Here is a 22,310-nt window from a genome sequence, read left to right on the forward strand (position 1 = left end):
AAGAGGAAAAGCTTCAAAACAGAGTTAAACTAGTACGTTACTTAACCTTGCAGGACAGCAAGGCATTTCAGGAGATACACTTCCTGACAAAGCAACAGAAATGAGGCAGAAGAATCAAAAATCGTGGGTATGTAAGCATGCCCAGACACGCTTAAGGAGTTTGCCTCCCTCAGCTTGGAGAAAAAGAAAAATGGAACAGAATATCTTCATTTCTTTGGCAGACTGTTTTTACATTGTACTCTATTCTGGCCATACAGAATGTTATGAAGCATTAGGAATAATGTGTTTACCATCCGCTCAAATGGGTTAGGTGTATGCGCTGCTTTATCTAGTAGTTCACTGTATTCCAGCTCCTCGCAGAGACGCTGAAGGGTGTTAAGTGGCTCATTTAATTCAACAGGCATGGCCACTTTGGAGAGATCCTTTCCTATGTTATTTCTCAGGATATTCCATAGGCTGATATTACTAGTATTAGGGCATGGGGCTGGTAAACATGTTCTCCGTTTAGAATGGCATCCAATTCCACTTTCAGAAATACAGTCTGAAAAGGAAGTTGCAGAACAAGTTAATCAATACATTGCTCACTTTCCATTTCATCTCCTTTGCAAACATACATTAAAAATCAACCAACTTTTTTTTTTTTTTTTTTTTTCCTGTCAAAGCTTCCATCCACCCTCACACTTCATTCAAATACTTCACTTATGGTTTGAAAGTAGCCTGCTACAAAAGGATAAAGAAAGAACACAATTTTAATTTCTGTAGTTAACCAAGTTAAACTCCAGATAGGAAAGCAGCATAAAAAATTACCTCCTTACTCTTAAAGGATATGAGAAAGGCTCAGGCTTTCCATTGAATTTGAAAGAGTAAATATTAGAACTAACCTATGTGTAACAGAGATGGATTCCTATCTGTTTAAGTGACATAAAACCTCCTTCCTTGACAGAGCTTCAATTAAGTTGACACTTCTCAGAAGACAAGGTGTCACTTAACGGATCCAAGCATAAAAATATCACCTGTCTATCTTTTCCTACATTTTTGAATACTTCTACCAAGGAAATTTACTATACCACAGATTTATATGCAGGTTTTTCTAGAGCACTCATCACTGTAATGAGCACTTAAGAAATTTTAAGCCATGTTAGCTTTTAGATGCACCCATATGTTGGTGGAGAAATGACCTCTTTTGTAGGTGGCAAAACTGAAGCTACCGTGGAGCTCTAGGTTTGATAAAGATTCAAAAAAAAAAAAAAAAAGACTTGTAATCACAAGAATACCTGAGGTCTGTGTTGCCTCGTCAACGCAGTCAGAACAGAATAAATAGTTGCGAGTGTGTGATGAAATGATTTGTGTCGGAAATAAAACACAGCTAAAAGCTTCTGCAACAGACACTAGCCTGAAGATTACATTGCTTATCTGTACATAAATCTCAGTTCAGAAAGGAGCACATTTGCCACTACATGAGCATACTCTGTACGTCCTTGGAAGCACCTAGGAAGCTCCTGCCCTACAGTCCATTGCCATTTGGAGACATTTGGGTATAGCCCCCATCCTCATCTGGCTTTCCTCACACAGCTTTTCCTTGGAGGAATTGAAAAAGCATAGGACAGCAGAGCTTTCCTGTAGCATACCTGCCCAAAGAATCACTGCCCTTAAATGCATCATTTCAAACATTATTTCCTCCATTGCATAAGCACAAACCCAGCAGTGCTTCCAGTACAGATTACCACAAGAGCTAACGTCCCCATCACTGACATGTACAGTAGCCCAATGCCTCAGATAGAGGCTTTCATAATCAGCAACCTCAGAGAAGTTTCTGTCTTTCTTGCTACTCACAGAACTAAAAGTCCTAACACCTCATGTGACCGAGTTATTGTAACAAGGACAGGGGAACTATTTGCATACTAGTGCATCTCTCTTTCTTTTTGCATAAAAAGGATGTGGGCACTATGAATCAGAAAATCTGCCTCAAACTTAATGCTGCTAAGTGTGCCTTTTTAAGAAGGGGCTGGTTCCTATACTTACTTCCCTATTGGAAGTATTTACTTAGTATCAGAAAAGGCCAAAAAGAAAGATGTTTCCTCACATAACTCAGGAATGATTGGATATCTGAAGAGGAAGAAGTGCTAAAAACATATTCTTGTTCAAAAGAGCTCTCTGAAAAGGGATTTGGCTATATCCCTTGACAGTTTCTGATTAAAACCTGAATACCAACTGACTGAACTACATACTCTGGGTCAGTCCATTCATTGGGGTAAATAGTGGCAAAACACAGCAGATAAAGAGAAAAAAATGTAAGTGTAGAAAAAAAAATACGTGAATAGTTCAAACATGCAACAGGGCAGTTGAAACGTAACACTGCTTATTCATCTGGGCACCTAAAAGGAGCTTTCTAGTCTGGTATTCCAACCATACTCTCTCATTAATCTCCTTTAAGGCTGCTGGTGCATGCTCAGTGGTTAGGTTAGGCAGATAGAGTAGATGCCAGATTTTCTCTACAGTATAGTTTGCCCACCCCTCATGAAAAAAAAAAAAAAAAAGAAAGAAAAAAAGTAAAAAAGAAAAAGCCCATGCTGCAAGTAAGAAACCACTATTCAGCATTATTGAAGATAAAATACGTTGATAGAGTGGGAAGAACATTGTGGTTAGATGACATGATGCTTTGAAGGCACAGAGCCACTTAGTTTGTTATTACCAATTCCTCTTCCTCTTTCTTGATTCTCGTTGTAATTAGCAAGACAGTTAAGTAAGTGTATGCAGTAACAAGCCTATCATAATTAAAACATACAAAGAAGAAATCCATACGGTCGCACACTGCCAGTGTGTAATAATTGTCATGTTATGACAATTTTTAAATAAATTCTGCTAAAAACAACAGAACTCTGAATGTGGTTGTTAAATTGGAAAAAAATACTTTCTGGAAAAAAAAGAAAGCAACTAGGTCTTACTAGTTAGAAAAATCCCGTGGACATGAAAGGAACTAAAAAAGAGTTGGAGTCACACTCATGAAGCCAAGAAAACAAGTGTTTATTTACTGATATTGAACACCATTGTGCTTAAACAACGGTGGCCTGGCCAGATTATCCAGATTAATCAAATTATCCAGAATGTGCTGTTCAAAACCTAGCTGAGGTGGTAAGAGGAAAAAACACAAGTTGCTTGCATCACAAAACCTGTAGCATTGAATGATTTCTAGCAAGATGAGAAAAATATACCCCCAACAACAAGAAACAGAGTTTTCAGAACATGATATAATAAAACTTTGAACTTACCTAAAGTTTGTCTTTCATTCTCCATGTCATTGCTTAGGTTATCTTCTGAGACATTATCACTGATATCACTTACATATGAGTCATCATCTGATACCTAAGTGCAAGGTGGGGAAATAAGCAAGGTATTTTACTCATTAAAGCACTCATTAAAATAACCCCACGCGCACATTAAAATTGTTGCTGTAAAAAATATTTTATTATAATTGAATTGTTTAAGCTGTATTTCAATGTTATAGAAAAGCAGGCCTAAGAATTAAAAGATACGTTTGGGAGAGATGACCATCAACGATAATTCAACTTTTCTTTTAGTGAAAGCAAGCTTCATCTTTTTGCCCCCAGAGCTATACGAGCTTTCCCCGCATCAAAAGCCAAGGCTTTTATGGAGTCCCAGAGAGGTGATAAAGTGAGCTATTAAGTTTCAGTGTGCATGACATCAGCCCCAAGGTACCGACAGGTACAACAAGTATAAATATATATTTCTATGATACAATTTCTTAAGCACCTGCATGATGACTCAAGACAGATGCTATAATATATGCAATATCTGTATACCAGCTACCTTTTTGCTATTTTTCTCAGTGCACATAAGACTTCTCCATAATAATTTTTCACACCTTATTGCAAGAAGATTTTAACAACAAATGCAGTGTATTATTATTTTTTTAAAAAAATTGTTTTCTGGCAGTCATCTGACATGCAATTAGCAATCTGAAAGACAACGTGTCAAGTAGCAGATAACGAACTACATCAGAATAATGTCAATCCTAATGCTCAGACCTCATTTTCTGAAGAGCTAGCAGACAGTAGGACTTCCTGTGCATCGAAAAATTCTGTGAGAGAGTCAGCGATAGAGAGTCTGCTTTCATTGGAGATCTGGTGAACCAGACCTCTGCTTTCTTCTCTTGAATTTTCCTGTTTAAAAGAAATACAAAGTTCTGAGAAGAAAAATACCACGAATACCATTCATGCATGCAAATCCAGTCATGTAACTTAACGGGCTGTAAAACAGTGGGAGAAGATTGCACATGCTCCTCTCTAGTGAAAGGCAGCATGTTTTAAAGACGGAATTTAAACCAAAGGAAAACAGACTAAAGAGAAGGAAAAAAAGAAGGCAAAAAAAGCACAATGCATTATTCAGTAAATCAGTTACAGTGATGCATGTATTTTTTTCCCCCCTAAAAATAAAAATGCATTGATATTTGAGTGATTTAGCCAGATGTATGTATTTATATCGTTAAAAAAGCCCCACAATAATAAAACTCCCAACCTCCTTATACTGGATTCACATTCTTTTCTGATCTTAGCAAACAAATCAGTCTTTTCCTCCGAGGCCACTCAATGCAATCTGGCCTAGGAGTTGCATACAAAATTCAGCGGGGCAAATTGCTTTCTATATAGTAACAATGCTTTCCTAGCTGTCTTTCTCCACCAGACCACTTTCCATGCTGTGCTTTGGAAAGCTTTCCTTCATATCCACACACAAGAACTCTCTGTTAACCAAAATCAGCGTATTATCAAAGCCTCGGAAATGACATTGCTTTTGCTGCTGCAGGCCCGTGTGACCATCATACAGATTTCATTCTCTCTCCCTGTGGAAGTCCCAAGTGCTTTATAGATAGTTGGCATAGGCAGAGCTGCAGAAAGTAACCTAGCAAAGGTGGGATTACCTTGGTTCATTAAGTGGATGCAGGAAAAAGTTGGAGAGGAATTGTTACTGTTTTCCCTCAAAACTCCACCAATACTAAGGAAAAGGGCCAGCTGGCCCAAATTAGTGTATCAGCTGCTCTCAAGCTTCATTCTGCATGAGATGCTTTATTAACTTGTAACCATGACTGCCCTAACGATCATAGTTTTGCAGGAAATGCAGTGTTTTAACTCACTTAACGAATAATCTGATAAGCCTATACTCAAACCAACAAACCATTTCAGTCTTTTGTGCTGGTGGATTTTACTACAGTATGAAATGTTTCTCAGTGCGTTCTGATAATGGTGACATGGTAACAAACCAAACTGTTATGATACCAAAGACTTTTTGCTTTTTTAGCGTATAACCATGATAAAGCTGCAGGAAAGATGCAACCTCGAAATTATCTCGTCTGTGGGAAGCCAGTTACACTGGCCTCCAAGTCAAAAAAAAATCTTATATACATAAGTGTTGCTACTGGGATTGTTTCCAACAGTATTTTGAATCTGAGAAGCAAAATGAGCAGAAAAGGCTCATAAAAGAACAGTTGCTTTTTATATTTAATCACATGAGAGTTTCATTTTATCTACTTTCCTGTTCCAATTGTGGCATGATAAACTACACCATAAACAGCCTGACAAACTAAACTTTTATCTTATGCAAAGGCTTGAGAAACTAGTTAATACTGCTTCAGTTTTCACAGGTCTGTCATAGCACCTGATGTATCATTTACAGCCAAGTTTTGTGCAGTGACCTACAGCAGTACTGCTATATCACAGCCCTCAGAGAAATCGAAGATGAAACTTTCTCCAGTATAAGTGATTTTGTCCTTAAGTTCCATTCCCAACCATGCCAGAGGGAATTTGTCCACAAACCCCCTAAAGGACCTTTTGAAAGCTATTTTTGTCACATATATATGCAATGCATACAGCATGTTTCATAAATAATCCATTGTCTTTGCAAGGTCCTCTACTAAACAGGAAAAAAACTCCTGAAATTAAAACCAAAACCAAAACAATGTATTGATACATTAATGCTTCTCTGGATAGCAGTTTAAGTGCTGTTTAAAATCTTATGAGATTAAAAGCAAAAGGCAAGTAGAATGATCAACTACCTTAAAGAAAAAAAAGGAAAAAAAGAAAAAAAAGAAAGAAAAAAAGGAGGCTAAATATGGCCAAAACCAGTTCTACTAAAAGAGAACTAAAATAGAAGTGAACAGACTGAATGACTAAACCGTCTTTAAAAATGGAAGGAAATAGTAAGTTATATAAAACCCCCAACATTACACCCATTCAAGTTTTAATGCAGGATTTATAATGCAAGAGCAGCAGAAGCTTCTGTATGAGTTAACATTTAGGAAAATCCACCAGAAATAACACAGCTCTTGCTTCCTTTACTAGCACCATTAACATCTAGATCCTGTGACCTATAAATACACCATATTTGTATGCATTCTGCAGCAAGCTAAAGAACTGTCTGAACATCATCTCAAACTGGCTAACTGGATATGTAGAAGACTCCATGGCTTCACACACAAATCTAAATGGTTGAAAGAGCTCGTTAAGAGCTGTGTACATCTAATTTATTCGATCCTTTCATGCAGAAGTATTGTAAAGGTTCTAAACTTTAAATCAGCCCCACTGGTAGCCAGTGTTCTGGGCTAAAAATATTTATGCAACAAAGAAATACTGAACATGAAAGCTAACAAGGGAATAAGGGGGAGAGAAACACTGGCTGCAAGGTAACAACAAGACAGCTTTGTTCATGCTGAATGGGAAGTGGGCAGGAGGTGAGGGAGAACACCAGAAGCCAGCAGGAAAAAGCAATGGAAGTGTGCTCAGGAAAACCACTCACAAGGAAAGTCTTTAAATATTACACAATGCATCATCAGAAATGATTCATAACCACAGAAGTGGACTCATTTTACTAACACAACACACTGCGGGGAACACATGAAGAACAGGACAAGATGTAACACGGTCTAGATGTAGGAGCTGGAGGAACAGACATCACTGGAAGACGAAATCCATACCCACCTTCACCAAATCTGGACTTGATTTTGCATTAGATGCTGAATCAAGGATCATAGATTCGGCATGTATTCTGCGTAACCGGTCTTTTAGATCAGTGTTTTGTGCTATTGCCTGGAATATTTAACAAAAATATTGGGGATATAAAGTTCTCTCAACTAATTTGAACAGTGGTTTTATTGTGTAAAAAGAAAGGGGGGAAGAATATTTAAAGCGCAGTATTAAACACCACCAACATGATTCTTTACTGGTCCAGAAAATCAGTTACTCTAAATGCTTCAAACCTTGTTCCTTATGTCTAAAATAAAATTATGTTTGTTCAGAAACATAAGTGGAGAACAAAAGCCAAGGATGGTATTTTCAAGTTGCCAGGTCCTGCAAGGTGATATAATTATTTAAAAATTAATTCTATGTGTCTCTCTTCTTTTTCAGCTCCTTTCCTATCTCCAACCTAGTTTCTCTCAATATACTTACTTTTGTCACACCCAAAACCATTTGATTTTCCCATCAACCTGATATTCTCACAGCTCCCTTTGCCTTCGACCAACAGACAAATACGACTACTTCAGATTGATTTGGAAGACAAAGTTATCTTTTTTCAGTGCTGCACCCCAATTGCAATGGTCTACTGCACTAGGCAAGAACTGAGAATACAGCCTGGGAGTGAAAGACAACCCTCGCACACGCCAAATATTGTTTTCCAGGAGACAATTCCAGAAATGGCAGAGGGCAAGTTTCACTGGACATGATGATTATGCTCTAGGGGAGAGCTTCCTGTGTGATTTGGAGACAGCTACGAATAAATAAATAAATAAATTTAAAAAATAACAAACAAAGAAAAATACTTAGCAACACTTACAACAACTTAGCTTTCTTTTTTCTTTTTTTTTTTTTTTTGTGAGAAAGATATTAATAACTAAAACTCTGTATTTGTATTTACAGAGTTGTACTACATTTGTATTTTAATATTGTACAGCAATACTATTTTATATTCTACTGCTTTATAATTACGTGTAAGCATTTTTAAAAATTTACTCTGTTAAAAAATGAACCTCTACAGAGACTGACAGTGAAACAGCCCATTCTCTGTTCCATTTCAGAAACTAAATCACTCTAGTGAATTAAAAGGACGCCATCCTTCTGAGTATCACAAGTATATGTAACACTGCAAGACCAACAGGTAGTCACATATGGTAACATAACTTCTCCTTTGCGTGGACATGGAGCAGGAGGTCACACAGAAGCAGTCACCATCACTCAGATGGGATGATTCAAACAACACACACTCTATATAATATAGACAGCCAGTACTCCTCTAGCCACAGCTGTCAGCTGGACACACTACGATCTTTTGGGCAACTCTTTTCTGAGGTGAGGTGGGTTTCCCTTCATACTCGGTTGGAACCACAAAAGACACAAAAGCTCAATGTTTGAGGATTAGTCTGAGCCAAGAGTTTGACTTCACTCTGCTAGGGTGTTCAAATTGTCCTGTCTGCAGGCTTCTTTCTTCCCTTAAACAGGTGATTTTTTTGTTGGTTACAGTGTATTTTTTCAGATTGCCTCCCTGCTTCTTTAATTATGTCTACAGCTCCTGGATGTTTACTTATCCCCTGAAAGGCATACTTGGGGGCAGCTTCCAGTCTCCTCTCGGTGACTGTCAGCCAGGGAATCACAGAATGGTTTGGTTTGGAAGGGGCCTTACAGATCATCTAATCCCAACCCCCTGCCATGGGCAGGGACACCTCCCACCAGATCAGGTTGCCCAAAGCCCCATCCAGCCTGGCCTTGAGCACCTCCAGGGATGGGGCATCCACAGCTCTCTGGGCAACCTGTGCCAGTACCTGACCATCCTTGTAGTAGAGAATTTCTTCTTTATATCTAATCTGGATCTACCCTCTTTTAGTTTAAAACCCTTTGTACTATCACCACACACATGGTAAAGAGTCTGCTTATCTTTCTTGTAGTCCCCCCCTGGAAGGGGAAGGTACTGGAAGGCTGCAGTGAGGTCTCCCCAGACCCTTCTTTTCTAGGCTAAATGACTCCAACTCTCTCTCAGTCTCTCTTCATAGGAGAGATGTCCCGGCCATCTGATCATCCACAGGGATATCACATATAAAGCTGGGGTTACCAAAACGGGTAAGGAAATGTGGTTTTATCCCTACTGACAGGAATACAAGTTTTTGTTTCTTGTCCTCCTGAAGAGAACCAGAAAGTGTAGTTGTTTTTCTGCTGCACCAACTGGAGCTGTGTAGACTGCTCTGGCTGTTGATCTTAGCACCTTCTGCTTTAAAAACTGATATAGAAGTGGTCTCTTCCACCTAGCTGTCTTTGCATTCCTCCTGGCAGGATGGAAACAGAGCAGTGAGAAGCAGAAGCTTCTTGCTAAGATACATCTGAAATGTACTCCACCACAGCACCACAGGACAGATTGTGGATGGTTTGATGCAGAGCTGAAAGAAAGAGGCAACTTTGGGTAGGAATCTGAGGAACAATCTAGTGCATCTTTATCCTGCAAAGTCTCAAAGACCTGTGCAACTCCTCAGACTGTCAGACTCACCCAGAAGCAGAAGTGTCATCAAAGAACAGGTACAATTTGTGTCCTGACATCCTTATAATGAACACGGTAAGAAGAAAAAAACTCTATTGCAAACTCTGGTATTAGTTACTTGTGCTGAATGCATCTCATGGCCATGTGTCAGTCACAGTAGAATTGAAGGAAGAGAATGCAGCCCTGCTGAAATGAAAATGTGTCTCTGAAAAAAAATTGCATTACTAATTTTAACCATAAAAGGGGAAAAAAAAGCCTTCTGAGTCATAGTTCCTGTACTGCAACACAAGTCTAGCCAAGATCATAATTTTAAATAAATCCAGTATAGAAATGAAGATGGTCCTGTAGCCCTCACAAAACACATTTTTCCTTTCTGTTTAATTTTGTCTATTGAATTGGGTAAGGAAAAAAAAATAAAAGAAGAAGAAAAATCAACCCCCCTTGATGGCTGGAACAATACTGAAGACCTACTGCCCATTTTTGCAATCTGAATGTGGAGAACCCTCCTGTTTACACAATAATTTGTCCCAGTAATATTTCTGATTTTCTGATGGATATGGTCTTGAGGGCAGGAAAGACAGTAGGCCTGAAGTGATGGTGGAGGGAAGAAAGAACATTCTCCGGTTTTACGTATGTGTAGTCTGGATTCAGCACACAGGCGTTTACCGCTCCTGTGTCAAGCGTTCAGGTGTGTTATTACATGTTATACCCACATCTTCAAAGGAGTGTAAAAAAGAATTTACACAGCCTTCCTGTATAGCATTTCCTTCTGCTGTAGCCTTCTTCTGTTGTGCTATCTTCCTTCTATTTATGTTTTATATATTACTTTTCTCTATTCACAATCTACTTTTCCTAGAGTGTGTGTAGTTCAAGGATAGAAGCAGAGATGCTAATTTTGTAAAAGTCTTTCTATGCACTTTATCTGTTCACTTTTCTGTGGCCCTGTCAGGCCAATAAGAGCAAACCAGACTTACTTACATTTGATAGCATTCAACCAATGAGTTTGATTTATTTTTTTTTGTACATGTAGAATAAAAATTGAATTAATAACAAACACCAAGTCAAGGTAAACAGTACAGGATTCTCTTGAAAGGTATAGTCTTGCAAATGCGTCACGTTTGTTGTAACTGTGCTTCCATAGCTCTTCAAAGGAAGCTCATTCTTTTCTCTTACAGGATCTCTCCTGTGCATGGTGAGAAAATTTCTGTTGGCAGCATGGCTTTACAGATCTATGGGCTAAGAATAGCTCTCATATAGATATTAACCTCTGCTGAAACTGCCAGCATTCACAAATGACATCTGGACGAGCTACAGAAGGCTTATTAAGTAACAGATAAGAGCTAAGGGCATGACTTTTAAAACACATCTAGAGGATGGAGATGAATAGGATTTCATTGCTCAGAAAAAAAAAAAAAAAAAAATCAGGCTGAGTGTTCACTTAGTTCTAAAGTCCTAAAACTGATTTTTTGATATAAAATAGTAGGCAAAAAGCTCCGGAAAAATGCGAGACAGCTATCCTAATGTCAGAAGTGGAAAAGCCAAAAACAAATGAGTAAATGTAGTTATTATGTAAGAGGTTTCAGTTTTCACCAATCTACAGACATCAGTGCCTCTACAGGTCTAGGCAAAGAAACATGTTACAACCTAAAAATCTATAACCATCTGCAGCTTTTGTAAAACAAAGGAAGTTTTTATAAACTTGTAAAACTTGTAAACTTTTTTTTAAGCAAAGGGAGTTGAACAATTTTTATACCGAACTATTCCTGAGATAATCTATACCACATATAGCCAGAGAGTCAGGAGTGCCTCTGATTAGGAATTTACAACATAGACTGAAATTTTAAGAGCATGGTAATGATGGTTTTCATTGCTCTGGAATCAGATTGCTATTTGGTTGATGCATTCAAATATGAACAGCCTGGAAGGTCTCAAAAAATTAGGCAAAGTACACCAACCTAAACTCCCCACCTTTTCAAAGAGCATAATCTTTTGTCATTTAGAACTCCGCTCTAACTGCTCCATTGCTGCTTGTAGATGACTAACAGGTAAAGTTGGAAGCCCATATAAGCAAGTTGTACTTGAGTTTGTTTTTCAGTGTCTTGGTACAGTGTGATGCCACTCTGGTGCAATAGAAAGGGGAGCTGACTGCTTTCAGCTCCTCCTTCCTTCATTTTGTGCAAGTCATAATAAATACCTGAATGCTGCTTAGAAAGAAGAAAACCACAACCTTCTAGAACTGAGTGATTGAACAGAGTGTATATTTCCAGATAAAGTAGACTTGCTGTCACAGAGCAGCCCTCTTATATTTAACATCAAATAATACAGATTGTACTATATACAGATATACCATATACTATAAATAAATCTATCAGACCTCAGTGTTTTCACCTTTACCATTTAGGAAAGAGAGTCTTATACAACACCCTATATAATAACTTACCCTTCAATACTGCAAATTCTAGCACAGAACAGACACTAACAAAACAGAAATTAATTACTATAAAATTTAAAAGTGGTATCTGATGATAATGAAGCTTGCTGAACTTCAGCACATCACTTACAGATGTTAAGGCATTCTTCAAGCCAACTATTTGTGCAGATGGAGATGAGGATACATCGTGCTCCAGCATCTGCTTCAGCTTTTCTCTCTCTGTAGATATGGTGCTGAAAGCTGACTTCAAGGTGAAGTAAACTAGAACCATTTTGTAAAAAGTGAAAGTTAAAAACAGCCTGTTGTATACGTATCAGTTATGTAAAACTTAAATGAAACATCGTTTATGGTGACAGAAACAAGAATTTAGTTTGAGATCCTGGATAGGTCACTAAAAACAAGTAATATTAATCAAGGTTACAGAGTAGGTTTTTAGTAGGAGAAATGTTTATGGTGAATGCTACCATGCTGACTATATTAGCCACAGTCAAAATTACTTTGATTATTTGTGACAGATGGCAACAAAGCTAACTAACCACATCTGCTCTTCACTTGCTTTGTTCCCCAATTAGCTTGAATCTTCAGATGGCCATGACTCTACTTCACACTCCTTTAAGAATTCCAGTGGGGGAGGAGAGGGAAGGGAAAAAAAGATAAATCAAGAAAGCAGCTATAGTACATACAGCGCCACAGCTATAGGGTTAGCAGCTTCACCACAAGTTAACTGTGGTGTTGAGTTCTATTTTATCATTTGGGTACAATGAAAATTCAGTTTGTTAGATGATTTAGTGACTAAAAGGCTCAGATCCTGAATGTGACCTGAAGGTGCTCCTTCTACTCCTTCCTGAGCATATATGAGTAGCTGAAAATGAAAGCAGTGAATTAGTAGCTGATCATGAATGCTGAAAATCACTAGATTTTTAAAGGGGAATACACTTAAAAATAAATAAATGAGATTTGATATTTTCTTTAACTAGGAGGAATACAAAGTGACGTTTGCTTATGTAGGATTTGAACATTCATCTAACTGCAGAACTAATGGACTTCTGGGGGACTAATCAAACCTTGTACTGAAGTCACAAGAACTGGCAAGGCAAAAAATTTGTTAGGGAATTTACGAGGGAAATGGAGATACTAAATCTGAGTGTGGATGCATAGAAAGGGTAAAGAACAAGAAATCTCTGGTATCGCTCTCTTCTAATCATCCATTCAGACTTAGCCTGAATAGTCATTACCTCGTATGTCTATCTCACATGTATATACCTTAATATCTCAGGTAACCTAACTAATCGTATAAGAAAATACTCCTGATGTGTATTTCAACACTGCAAACCATTACCAAAGATAATTTTCATACTTTAATCTACATGAAGAAATCTAACAGTGTAACAGAGGGTGAAGAGGAAGATGTATCCATTCTATCTATTTTACATCAGCCTTTCATATGTGAATGACATGCCCAGAATCCTCGGTGACCGTGCATTTCATTTACTAAGTTGCATACTAAAATTTTGAAGAACTGTTACAGAATTAAGTACTAATGTGACATTTCAGTTGTATCAAAAGCTAAAGCAAAAGTTTTCTTTACTATCCTTTTCCAGAAGGGTAGTGATATAAAGCAACTTTGGGGAAAAAAAATCTTTGTTTTCTTAATAGAATGATAATTGCATTAAATAGTGCATAGTCAATTGTCCCCTCAATGCATGGGTCAATCCAGACAAAAGTTGCAACATGGGCATTTTCGTTAAGGTCATCTTGAGCAAGAGATTTCTAGGACTCCACTAGATAGCGACTTTTCCAATTGCGCCCCCACCCCCTTTTTAATTTTCAGAAAACATGGATCAGTTTTGACTATAATTGACTTTATAAAGCTTACTACTGAGATAGATACATTCCTTGCTTAATGGAATCAAGATGCATCAGCACCAGAGGGCAAAAACAATGAAAGAATGCATACTGATAACATCAAATCCTTATCCTCTGCCAAAGGGGGCAAAACCAATGCTTCCAAAAGTCTTTCAGAGATACCTGCTTGAGTGCCTTCCTTACCAAGATTACTTAAATAGTAAAAACGTTTCCGGTGTGAGGGTGACAGGGCAAAGTACTGCTAAAGAAGAATGATTCTGAGAGAAGAAACAGTCAGGCTGCCCCTCTGGCTGCTTTACATGATTTTACTCTTATGTATTCACTAAAAATAGGTTACTACCATAGCAACCCTTGCATCACCAACAAATGTTGACTCTGAAATACAGTGAACTGCCTGAATTTATAAACATACATGTGTTCATATACACACATATGCATGTAAGCAGAATAGAATATGATCTTCTGTAGCATTTACAACAATGGATTGTAGGATTTTCACCTTTTGGCAACAAATATAATCTAGGTTTTTAGTACATTAAGCAAGGTAAGGTCCTCCATAATATATATTATATATATATATACTGGATGATTAAGCCACTTTTTTCAGATGACTCGAGACATCAGCATTTGCAATTCCATGAGGAAATAAAAGGAAGGGAGGGTGTTTCGTGCATTTTTCTACATATTAAATAGGATGCGTTCTCAAAAATCACATCAATATTTAAATTGTGATGACATAAAACTGAATGAACGACAAAATTTCGTTTACCTTTATGTGCAATGTGAAATAAGTCCTCCTGCATTTTAGTAAATTCTGATGATGTTTCAGAGCCATCAGAGTAGTTTTTCTCTTCTACAAAATCTATTGTAGATAAGTTAGGATTGGAAGCATGCAGTCTCATAGGGGCAGAAAAGACTGAAGGCACCTGTAAAGAGGACAGCCATTTGTGATGTTGTTTTTTGTTTGTTTACAAACTGCAGAGAATGTTTTTTTTTTTTAATTGTCCCTATCAGAGTTGCATGTTGGAGACACCAAAAATTGAAGTACAACTGTTGGTTACCAATAGGCTTGCAATGGATAAAACCATTGATACAATTTTTGCCCAAGATGTCGTAATTGGAGATTTGGCAAAATTCCATGAAACAAGTCCGTTGAGAGCTGTAGGATGTGATATACTATTTTAATTCACTTCCTAGTATCTAACAATATGGCCTCTGGAAGCAAATATGCACAAATATACCTGGATAATATAAAAAATATGTACTGCTAAAAAAAGAAAACACTACTAGAATCCCCCCCTAAACTGCAGGCAGATGGAAAAAATAGGTAAAAGACATGGTTATCCTCCCAATGAAATTAGTACAGATCCTATTGCAGATATATATGAGGACATATTTTTGTTTTGTCTAATATATTACTGCTTAAAATGATCCAGCACAGGATACTACTTCAAAAGGTAAAAGTATTTCCTAAACTGGTTAGACTGATAAATGATCAATAACTAAGATATAAAGAAAGATGGGCTACTGAAATGAATGAAGTTACCTGTAACGTTCCTTTAGCCTCTTTACCAACAACTCTGGATCTCCACCTCCTGTGTGTTCTCTTTTCCTTCTTTGGGCTTTCAAAAGGTCCAACCTTTTAACAACACATCGGACAAAATTAATGTAGATCACCATAAAACTAGCAAAGATAAGAATAAACACCTTGATCCTTTAGGATTTGGGGTTGTGTTTTGAATTGCAAGGGAAAACTTTAATTTTAAAAAAAATTTATTATTTTTTTTAACAACAAACCTGCATAGCATTTATAGCAGGCGCTGAATAGGTCCTGTGAAGAACATCCATGCTCTGTAACAGCTGGTTCATTTCCAGTAAATGTGTGTGACAAGTGGAGAGATCTGTTTTGAACAACAGAGTATTTTCAGTTGCTCTCAAGTAACAGACACAATGAAAGTTTTTTGTTTGTAGGTTATTTTGATGGTAGCTAGCTTAAGTTATTCATTGAACAACAACAACAAAAAAACAATATTATACAACTGCATAAAATGCTTGTATCCTTCTCTCTTCAATTTCATACTCAAAATATTGAAATTTTCTATACAGCCTGTGCAATGATCTTGGTATTTTATCCTAGCTGATTGTAGAAAATCAAGAGTAACATAATTACTGCAGTTTGTGACTAGTCAGATCTCCTCATGGAAAGGGGGTAACAAATCCATAGGCTTAAAGTCTGAATAGTCCATTCAGAGCGAGAGATGGGGCTCCTCTATGTTAATATTGAAGCTCAACATTGGGTAGAAACTTACCAGATATACATCATACAGACACTATCAACATGAGAAAGATTTTCATGCTTTTAGAAAAACATGGAAGCAGAAGGTAACTTTTAAGTAGAAAGATTTAGTCCTTTTAAAATGACTAGATTTTGGATGCTTCCTTTTTTTGAATACCCAGATTAAGAAAGTTAAAGTTTTACTATTGAAGGTGATGTTCATATATAAAAGAAAATACACTGAAATACGTAGGTTCCTTTAAGAGGTCCCCAAAATTGATAATCTCCACATTCAGGAATCACTAGTCCTTTTGAAAACAAGTAGGCAGTTAATCAACAACTACTTCCTTCCTCCCTCTTGTTTCTGAGAAAACTCTAACTTTAATTACTATTTATGCTATTGTACTGTCATTTTTAAAAACAGCCATAGGAAATAGGCTATTTTCAGCTTCCTTCAAATATCATTACCTCTCAAGCATTTTTCCATGTCTTCAGAAGACTGTAGCCACGATGGAATCCTGGACTCATTACTCGAAAAGGAAAATGACAAGTTACCTCCAGCTGACAGTGAATTCTGTTTGGTCAAGCTGCCTGCCTGTTCCAAAGAAGAACAAGTGAATTATTAACAAACAATATTTTAATGAAAGAACAATAATATTTTGCTGAAAAATTTTGAGGAAGGACAAAGCTCTGCATCAATTAAATCAATTTAATACATTCAAAGCTCCTTATGTGGCACAAAACCAAAACAGGACATTCTGTTCCTTCTGCATGCTCCCTGAAGAAGCCCCAAAGGTAACTAAAATGTAATATGCACATATTTGTTAGAGCTATTTTCTAATGAAGAAAGCATAATCTACTAGATGCTTTTTAAAAATTTTACCCAAGGTCTTATGACTCAAGAGTAGATTTAGCTTGATAGACCTTAATACATGCGTGACCAAATATCTTAACTGGATATAGTCTATCCTTTTGCAATGTCTCAGTAATCTTTCTCAAACTTATCTCATTTTTGGTAGTGACTACTGTTAGATGCTTCAAGAGATGCTGGAAATCCCGTGTAAGAGAGAATTGAGCAGTACAATTAAATAGCTTCCAATGGAAAGAAATTTCTAGCCAATATTATTAGCAGTTCATAGTGGCTTATTCTGTTTTTGTTTCTAATATAACTACAAATGGTAGCCATTCAAGTGCCTAATTATTTTTTTAAACCTTTCACCTTTACTAATATCTACATCAGGAAGTTGCACAAAGCAATTACATGCTTTATTAGCATCTTGTTTAAAGTCAGTTTTTAAAATGTTTCATCCTAATTGCATTACATGGCCAGTTCACTGATCATGAGAAAAGATGACTAAGTTGTTTGGCTCTTCTCTAAATCACAGGCCTTACAGAATTTGTTACCTCCTGCTCACCTTACATCAAAACTAATGTAGTACTAGTTTTAAATTTATTCAGAGGAAACATCATTTATATCTCATTCAGTTGCTATTTTCTTAGTTTGTCTTTTAAAGTTTACAATACACGCTCCATCTCGAGTTGTAGAATAAAAGAGAATGCACTGTCCCGATGATATCACTCAGTACTATGTCAATTTATACAGTCATCTGCAACAGCAGTAAACATCAATCAGCCCAATTATTTTTAAATTAACCTATGCAGTTCAGCTGTTTTATTCCTACATAAATAAAGCTGTATGAGCCTTAGTCATCTATATAGATACACACAAACAATAATTCTAGCACCTTTATAAGCATAAGTAAACTTAATTTAAAGATGAACACTTTATTGACATTTTGGGAGCCAATCCCACATTTATCTCTTAAAAAACTAACCATATAACCAAACCTTTTCTGGAATTTATATCCATGAGGGGCATGAGCAGGAGGTAAGAAGCAAGAAGACTTTGCCAAGAAACAGGTAAAAGAGTTTGTAGAGCTCCAGTTAGCATACTTTTGGTCATGATCAGCCTGGTTGAGCATTAGATTCTAAGTGTTCCACATAAATATACATAGATACATGCATCCACCCTCCAATAACAAGAATAAAAGAGTGAAAACTGATCTAGTGTTTCTAAAAGCAAATAAAATGCAATATAAAGTTCACTTAATATATTTTTCTCAAAATAACTTAACTTCTGCATTGATATCAACATTAACCTAGCTGGGGCTGGTGTAAATTGGCAAACCTCCATTTAGCTTCAGCAGATCTAAGGTGATTAACTGCAGCTTAAGAACTATCCCCTTCTATTTTTCACATGAAAATAAGTAGGGCTTCTTTGTGGTACAAATCTGGATTAATAAATTAAAAGTGAATTAAAGTCTTTCATGCCAACGAAGAAATGTTTATAGCTCCTGACAGTGAGCACAGATTTTAGATATGCTGGTCACATGGAGATATATATATATATATATTTATGTGAGCAAAGGCATTGTTATGTTTGATGTCTGCCTTCAATATTATTCTCCCCCCTCTATTCCAGCTGTCTTGCAGGAGAAAAGAACTAGACTGTCCCAGAAGGTTTCCCATTTCCTAGCAGACACAGCCTCAGCAGAGCAGGCTGTCAGAGCTACAGAGGTGCTGGCTCCACAAAACCCATGCAGACAGCTCTTTGCAGAACAGTGCTGCTACCGCAGGGCACATCACTCTGCTTTCAGCTGCTGGCTCACACAGATCCCCTCCTTCTCACCCACTAGCAAAAAGCTGTTCAAGCACATGTTTGTGCTTGCTCAAAACAAAACAAAACAAAAAAACCTTACACAGTTACAGTATAGTCCTACCAAAGTGGTGAACCTCCCCCCAGCCCAGTGTCTTGTAGACACTGAGCTCCATGCAGCTAACAGGCAAACTTACAGAGTGACTTTGTTCAAACTGATACTACAGGCACCCGTTTTTTACTGTCAATTAACAGGGGATGTACTGTACTTGGTGTCTCTGGAGGCGAAAAAGGTGTGGGAGAAAGGTTAGTGGGTAAGTTTACTGAGCACTCCTAAACATCCCCAAGAAACCTACAGATGGAGAATCCTCAGAAATGCCTAAAACCCTTTTAAGCAGAAATACTATGCTTTTCCACAGTAAGCACTGATAAACGTGTTGCTGACATCTCAGAAGGAGTCCTATCAAACCAGGGAGGTGCTAGTAGGAGGAAAAATTTTGTATTGCAGGTAGTGTGAAACAAACCCACTCAGACCGCACAGCAATATAGCTAGGGAAAAGACAACCTTAAGTAGGAGGATAACAAAGAGGCGATTGCTGCATACGAGATACTTGTGGAGTTGACAGAAACAGAAAGCAGTTTCAGTTACAGAAAGTAGCACAGCATTGATAAAAAAAGACGTTCTCAAAAGAGATCACTGGTTCTAGACAACAGCAGAAGAGCTTCTTTGGGTGAACGTCAGCCAGTCAGCGCGCAAACTGCTGGAGACACATTGTGTTCGGGTGCAGAATACAATCACTGTTCTGTGAGAGTACCTCAGTTAAAAATGTACGTGGTAGTCACAGGTGATGGCTGTTCAGTAACCCCTATATATATCTCAGTTAAGCACAGTCAGACACGTTAATGTAAAAAGGGAGATGTTTTATTAGCTAAAGGATAAAAGAAAAAATGAGAAAAGGGAAAAAAATACAGTTGAGTGCTCTTCTGTGACCCACACTGACATTTACCATGAACATGTGAGACAAATACTGAGATATGTCTCAAATATTATGGGATTATAACTATATTTTCATGACTTTTAAAACTGAATATTATTTAATTCACTAAAATAATATGACAATATTATACAATTTACCATCATCATAGAGAAAACTGCTTGGGAGCAAACATACAAATAATATTATTTTGCTCTTTATAGAGCAAAACATTTTAGATCATAACTTAAACCCCTACAAATTTCCTGTGCTCTTTATTTAAACACAAGTCAGGCTAATTTACTCTCTGATGAAAGCTCATTATTTATTATTTATAAATCATAACTATTACCTTTCTACTTGGAGTAGAATCACACACACCAGGGACAGAGTCCACAGTAGCAGATACAGGGAAGAAAAGATTATTGACGTCATGAGGAAACATGGAGATTTCATTCTGACGATACATTCTGTGATGACGAAGTTTTGCTACCCATTCATCAAACAGCTCCTGAGATTTCACCTACACAAAATTTCAGATTTTGTAACACATTCAAAACTGCTAACAAAGAAACTAAGATATATTGTGCTCATTAGACAACTAGTCTGGCTGACTTTTATTGGCAAAATATCAAGAAAGTTTCTCTAATGATGTTCATAGTAGAAGACAGTGCATGAGCTTAAGCATGACAGAAAAATTGTCACTGGATAAAAGTCAAGAAAAAGAGACACTTAAGTTAACATGGCTATGATTTCAATACAGAACACAATACTTAGCAACTTCTAGATAGGAAAAAAGCAATATATACAAAAAAAAAAAAAGTCATTTCTTAGTTGCCAGTTGTAAGGTTTAGTCAAGGCTTAACTAACTGCAAATGGAAATTTGATTTTGGTGATGAGTATTACAACAATTTATTCCACAAGACAGAATAGATAGGTCCACACATTTGACTATAGAGAATACTTCCTGCAGATAAGACAAAGCACAAGATACAAATACTGAAAATAAAAGCACTTGTACAATAAGTGCAAACCCTTTGCTGAAAAAAATGGTGGAGAAGAGAGTGCTGCTAAACATGAAGCATCTTCCAAGTTTCTACTTAGAGAATAATTTTGTAACAGGGTTACCGACTCTGGAACAGTACAGTAAAATCTCTGAAGTTATAAAGTGTAAAACTAGTTTGCTGAGACTAAAAATTATTAGTGCAACTCACAGACCTACTGCTACTAAAAATAAACACGGTCTCCACTGTACAGACGTAATGTTGTTATACCCCTACAGTTTTGGGAGTAAGCTTTAACAAATCTTAAAGACCTACCTTCAGATGGTATATCTGCTCTTCTGTATCCAAATCTATACATTTTGTTGATTTCTTTACAGACATGACAGAAAGTCCAACATCAATACAGCCATGAAGCTTCCCTCTCTCTATCTGCAAAAAAGTAAAAAGAATGCAACAACCCCAGAATACAGCAGAAGGACAGACCCACTAAGGCCATCATTCTCCTGCCTTCAACCTACTGTTTAGAGCTGCTGAAATTCCACTTTTCTTTACCACCAATATGGAATGACTAATATTTCAAATAAAATACTGTTATTACCTTACAGTGGTCTTAAAGGGTTTGAAATCACTTACATCAGCTTGGCATTTAGAATATTTCAAAATCCCTCTGTCCAAAAAGAAGTATCTCTGTAACCAGAAATGCAGAGAATTAAAAACCACACAAACAGACAACCAAAAAAACAAAAACCAACCAACCAACCAAAAACATACAAAACCAAAAAAAAACTCACTCACACATACTTTTTTGGAGAACGTGTTCCCTGCTCTTATTTTATTTTTATTTTTGCTGTAACAACACACCCAGTAAGTCACATTCAAATGGCATCAGGCTTTCAGACAGACATTCCTTTACTACCTTGTGCCAGCCCTTCAAAGGCCATTTCCTCTTTTTCAGCAAGCAGCCTTCCTGCTTCTGTGGTTCCTGGGTACAATTCATTGCTCCCCGGAGTCCTTCTACAATTTCCCAGCTGTCCTGCTTAAACAGAAAATCCAAATCCATATCTTATTCCATCCAACTGATAGAATTGTTAAGACAGATTGGAGAAGAGTAAACAAAAATAAAAGGATGCTGAAATCTAACCTTAGGTCCTTCTTTATACTTTGCTATGTATCTATGAAAAGACAAGATATTTTGATAGGAACAATATAAACTAAATAAAAATGCCATTTTTATGACATGAACTGTTATTGAAGGTAGATGCTTACCAGAATTTTATATGCATATTTTTCTGTGGGTACCTACACACACAGCATGTAGCCACAGCCTAGTCACAGCTTACCATAAAAAGCTTTTTGCAGTCATGTGCAGAAACTGACTATGCTAAAAGGATATGCTTTGTAGGTTATGAAACAGAAATAAAAGTCTGAAAATTAAGACATTTTCTATAACTCTCTTTTGCCCATACTCAGCTACTAAAGGCTTTGTAATTTGTAATGAACTGAACTCTCCTTAAAAAAATAAAAATAAGAAAAGAAAAGAAAGGAAAAGAAAAGAAAAGAAAGGAAAGGAAAG

The 22,310-nt window shown here is 37.0% G+C and overlaps 1 protein-coding gene and 1 long non-coding RNA gene across 7 annotated transcripts in view; both read right to left on the reverse strand.

Moving 5' to 3' along the window:
• The window catches only part of OSBPL3 (oxysterol binding protein like 3), a 92,969-nt gene that overhangs the window by 16,213 nt on the left and 54,446 nt on the right, over positions 1-22,310 (reverse strand). For 3 of the 6 annotated variants that reach the window (XM_035316208.1, XM_035316206.1, XM_035316207.1), the window contains 13 exons: positions 21,654-21,773; positions 21,371-21,424; positions 21,053-21,166; positions 20,086-20,256; positions 16,572-16,698; positions 15,626-15,729; positions 15,375-15,467; positions 14,598-14,754; positions 12,093-12,223; positions 6,990-7,097; positions 4,047-4,181; positions 3,270-3,363; positions 291-541 (listed from right to left, as the gene is read on the reverse strand). In XM_035316208.1, the coding sequence (XP_035172099.1) occupies positions 291-541; positions 3,270-3,363; positions 4,047-4,181; positions 6,990-7,097; positions 12,093-12,223; positions 14,598-14,754; positions 15,375-15,467; positions 15,626-15,729; positions 16,572-16,698; positions 20,086-20,256; positions 21,053-21,166; positions 21,371-21,424; positions 21,654-21,773 (1,659 nt within the window). The remainder of the gene's footprint in view (positions 1-290; positions 542-3,269; positions 3,364-4,046; positions 4,182-6,989; positions 7,098-12,092; positions 12,224-14,597; positions 14,755-15,374; positions 15,468-15,625; positions 15,730-16,571; positions 16,699-20,085; positions 20,257-21,052; positions 21,167-21,370; positions 21,425-21,653; positions 21,774-22,310) is intronic. The other 3 variants (XM_035316209.1, XM_035316210.1, XM_035316212.1) reach the window with 3 other exon arrangements.
• LOC118161144 lies at positions 10,442-12,065 on the reverse strand. Its single transcript, XR_004747874.1, has 2 exons — positions 11,753-12,065; positions 10,442-11,499 (listed from the first exon to the last, which is right to left on the reverse strand). It is a non-coding gene; the product is annotated as an uncharacterized LOC118161144 (long non-coding RNA).

This window comes from Oxyura jamaicensis, chromosome 2 (genome assembly GCF_011077185.1).
Source record: "Oxyura jamaicensis isolate SHBP4307 breed ruddy duck chromosome 2, BPBGC_Ojam_1.0, whole genome shotgun sequence".
Taxonomy (NCBI): domain Eukaryota; kingdom Metazoa; phylum Chordata; class Aves; order Anseriformes; family Anatidae; genus Oxyura; species Oxyura jamaicensis.